This window comes from Onthophagus taurus, chromosome 4, assembly GCF_036711975.1.
Source record: "Onthophagus taurus isolate NC chromosome 4, IU_Otau_3.0, whole genome shotgun sequence".
In the NCBI taxonomy this organism is placed as follows: Eukaryota; Metazoa; Arthropoda; class Insecta; order Coleoptera; family Scarabaeidae; genus Onthophagus; species Onthophagus taurus.
This window is the reverse complement of record NC_091969.1, coordinates 1,620,257-1,625,017: the sequence shown is the minus strand read 5'-3', so window position 1 is coordinate 1,625,017 and position 4,761 is coordinate 1,620,257. Positions and strand designations below refer to the sequence as shown.

Here is a 4,761-nt window from a genome sequence, read left to right as displayed (position 1 = left end):
GGAGGAGGTTCTTGAATCGGCAAATTTTTTGGGGGTCAGAGGAGGTTCGATGAGGAGAGGAGGTTCTTGAATCGGCGATTCTTTTGAGGGTCGGAGGAGATTTGATGAAGAGAGGAGGAGGTCAATTAACTTGAGAAGGTCGTGTTATTTTGACGAAATTATTAAAAATTTATCTTTATTAAAAATGTATCTTTATTTAGGTTATGTTATTAAAAATTTATCTTTATATGTAACCTGTTTACCTAGATGAAAACAATTACTATGTTTATCCTTCGACGCTTCTCAATGAACTGGTAATGTTTTCGATATATCTCTTAACTTATTGTACACAAAGGTATACGATTTTGGGACATGTAGGTATACAAATAAGTGAGTCATGATCTACCTGCGGGATATTTTTTAAAATTTATTGTGTAAAGGTATACGGAGCTTTAAAATATGCGAGGAGGTTCTTGAATCGGCAAATTTTTTGGGGGGATACGTTCGAGGAGGAGGTCAATTAACTTAATACTAGTAAGTGAGTCATGATCTACCTGCGAGATATTTTTTTAATTTATTATGCAGAGGTATACGGAGTTATAAATATACATGTATACAAACGCACTCGATGCATCCTCCTCCTCCCCAATAAGTTTCAGGAGCGGTGAGGGTTTATAAACGCCTGCGAAATGTGGTATTGACGTAGTTCTTTCATAACAAGTAGAAGTGTACAACATTAAATTGTAAAATGGTCGTGTGTGAGGATTGTGGAAAAAGTTTTACTCGAGTTGACAATTTAAAAAGACATCAACGATTATCTTGTATTGGCAAGAGAATCAAGCTTGACGCACCGCAAATTCCAAAAGCAGTAAAATGTGAGGCTTGCGATGATTATGTAAATAGACAATGTTACTCTGCACATTTACGAAGCAACGCACACAAGCGTAACGCTTTTGTTATAATCGATGACGGAGTGGAGAGAATAGCTGGAGCATTCGGTGACAAAATTGTCAGTTATCGAATAAGTGAAGAAGGTTTTTTTGTGGATTTGGATGAATTTTCTCATAGAATTCGAGAAAAAATACTAAATCTAATACAAAGCGCAATCGATATTCACCGAAATGTAAAATTAAATATGGAATGTTTTGGTTTGTATTTTTTACAATCAAAGGAAGACTGTGAAATAAAATCATTCAATACGAAAAATAAGGTAGTATCATAAGGTCGGATCTGTATAAAATATATAAGGAATTTATTGATGAAATTTCATCAAAAATGTCAGAATTCCAGGAACGAGATTCAGGTAAGCGTAATGTGACATAATATACCTATATATTAACAAATAAATGTTTCAATATTTTATTTAGGATGGACTTTAATGCAAATTCTCTATATGGAGTTAAATTTAAACAAATATAATCCTATCAGAGCATCTAATTACATCGATCTACCATCGCAAATAAAAGCAAAGCGTGCTGTGATAAATATACAAAACGCGGATGATGCATGTTTTGCATGGGCTGTAACATCCGCACTACATGAACCGAACGGTTTACCACAGAGGACATCTTCGTATCCGAATTACCTAGACTGCGGCTTAGACTATTCAAATATTGTTTTTCCAGTTAAATTACGAGATATACCTGTATTTGAAAAGCAGAACAAACTATCTATTAATGTATATGGAATAAATGAGTATTTTAAAGACGGTGTTATGAATTATGACATAATTACAATGTATATATGTCGACAAAAAGAAAAAAGACATATAAATTTATTATTGGTTACAAATGATTCCGGGAATAGTCACTATTGTTGGATAAAAAATCTGTCTCGATTACTATCATCGCAAGCATCGCAGAATGGTCATGAAAAGTATATTTGCGACGGATGCTTGGTATTCTTTACGTCAGAAAATAAACTTATCCGTCATCAAAGTGACGATTGCAGCAAGGTAAGGGCAATTTTACCAACAACAAATTTGAAAATAAATAAATATGGAAATGAAGAAAAGGAAAATATACTACAGTTCGAAAATTTTGAACGACAATTAAAAATACCGTTCGTGGTGTATGTAGATTTTGAAGCATTACAGAAACCGATCGCCGATGCGGAAGCAACAGAACTTAACGATGATAATTCATACTCCGTCAAATGTTTCAAACACGAACCTTATGCATTTGCATATTATATAAAATGTTCATATGACGAATCATTGTCGAAGTTTGAAATATATCGCGGATGTAATGCTGCTCAAATTTTCATGAGCAAGTTGGAACATGACGTTCTGAATATATACAAAAATTATTTAAGCCAACCAAAAGAAATGCTCCCATTACCACCTATTGATAGATTAATACATGAGATGCAGGATATCTGTCACATTTGTTCGCACAAAATAAAAGAAGGTAATAAAGTGTGCGATCATGATCACCTAACTGGGTTGTATAGAGGACCCGCACATGCTGTATGTAACATCAATTATCAATTACCAAAGTTCATACCGATATTCTTTCACAATCTTTCGAACTACGATTGTCATATGTTTGTGAAAGATATGGCATTAAAAGAAGAAGACGTGGACGTTATAGCACAGAATAAAGAAAAGTATATATCATTTTCGAAAAAAATTATCGTAGGAGAAAACATTGACAGCAAGGGAAAGCTAAGGCGGGTTCATATGAAATTGAGATTTGTGGATTCATTTAGGTTTATGGCTTTATCGCTAGAGAAGTTGGGTTCATTTTTGGAAGACAACCAATGCGTTCAAATCAGAAAATATTTTAGGAACGAAGAACAGTTTCGACTTATACGTCAGAAAGGAGTTTTTCCGTATTCCTTTGTGGATTCATTCGAAAAGCTGAATCTTACCGCTCTGCCAGATCGAAGTAGTTTTTACAATACTTTATGCGACGATAGTATAACCGAAGAAAATTATTGTCGTGCACAAACGGTGTGGAACTTATTTAACTGTCGCACTTTAGGCGAATATAGCGACATTTATTTAACGTCTGACGTTTTACTTTTGGCGGACGTATTTGAGAATTTCCGAACCATCTCGATGAAGTACTACTCTTTAGATCCATGTCATTACTTCACAGCGCCGGGCTTCGGTTGGGATGCATTATTACGAATGACAGGGGTAAAATTAGAATTATTAACGGACATAGACATGTTACACTTCTTTAAAAATGGTATTCGCGGTGGATTAAGTATGTGCACTAAACGCAGTGCGAAGGCTAACAATAAATTAATGATGGAATTTGATGAAACCAGAGACCCATCTTATATTTTGTATCTCGACGCTACGAATTTGTATGGACACGCAATGAGACGAAAATTACCGACGGGTGGATTTCGATGGCTATCAGATGAAGAGATTCAAAAGTTAGATATTTACAATACGGAAGACGATTCCGAAAAGGGTTACGTGTTCGAGGTAGATTTAGAGTATCCGGAAGCAATACATGATGAACACAACGATTTGCCATTTTGTCCAGAACGGATTGTACCCCCAGGTTCAAAAAATGCAAAGTTAATAGCAAATTTGGAAAATAAAACAAAATACATCATTCATTACGTGAATCTAAAGCAGTGTATCAAGTTCGGATTGAAACTAACGAAGATTTACAGAGTATTAGAATTTAAACAATCCAACTGGATGCGGAGCTACATCGATTTCAATTCCGATAAACGTGCGAAAGCTAAGAATGAATTTGAAAAAAATCATTACAAAGCAATGAATAACATCGTATACGGTAAGACAATGGAAAATGTGGAAAAGCGAGTGGATATAAGACTAGTTACCCACTGGGAATGTCGTCATAAGAAACCGGGCGTGGAAGCCCTAATAGCTAAACCAAATTTTAAATCTTCGAAAATATTTTGCGATAATTTGATAGCCGTTCAATTGAACGTCGCGGAAGTTCGTTATTGCAAACCGCTGTATGTGGGTTTCAGTATATTAGAGCTTTCGAAAACCGTAATGTACAGCTTCTTCTATGATTACTTAAAAGTTAAATATGGAAATAACATAACACTTTTATACACCGATACTGATTCCCTAATCCTAGAAATTACTACTCCCAATGTATATGAGGATATAAAAGAAAATATTGAATCTTTTGACACGTCCAATTATCCGTTAGAGAATATACACAATATACCTCGCGGTCGATCTGTGTTGGGAAGAATGAAAGATGAATATCCAAACAGGTGCATAACGTCATTTGTTGGAACAGGAGCTAAGGCGTACTGCATCACCTTGTTGAATGATAATGTAAAGAAGGCTAAAGGAGTAAAGAAATATGTTATAGATAAACATTTAAGCGTGACCGATTATAAACGTGTGGTTGAATGTGGCGGATCGGTTCATAAAAAAATGTACATTTTTAAGTCAGAATTTCATACTATGTATACCGAATTAAAGAATAAAATTGCTCTTTCATCGTGCGATGATAAACGATACATATTACCGAACGGATGTAATACTTTGGCGTGGGGTCATTGGTTGATAAAAAGATTGAATGCGAATAAATGAATTTAATTTAAAAAAAATTGTAAAGAATAATAATAATAATGTATTTGTAATGTTCGATTGTTAATACAGTCTTGTAAACTTTTAAATAGGGCTTAAATACGTTTTAAAGAACGTTAGTTTTTGAGATCCAAGAATTATGAGACGGACCTAATCCTAACCATTTCACAAACACTTGATTTCCTTTTCGCCGTAGCACTTTTTCCACCAAGTAGACGTCAGGATATTTAACTTTTTGTAATTCC

General features: G+C 34.5%; 1 protein-coding gene across 1 annotated transcript; it reads left to right on the top strand.

Moving 5' to 3' along the window:
* Positions 1-1,254: 1,254 nt before the first annotated feature.
* LOC139429681 (uncharacterized) lies at positions 1,255-4,519 on the top strand. The gene is made up of 2 exons (XM_071195614.1): positions 1,255-1,282; positions 1,347-4,519. Exons 1-2 carry the CDS (start codon positions 1,255-1,257, stop codon positions 4,517-4,519), a joined length of 3,201 nt encoding a protein of 1,066 aa, XP_071051715.1.
* The last annotated feature ends 242 nt before the right edge of the window (positions 4,520-4,761 follow it).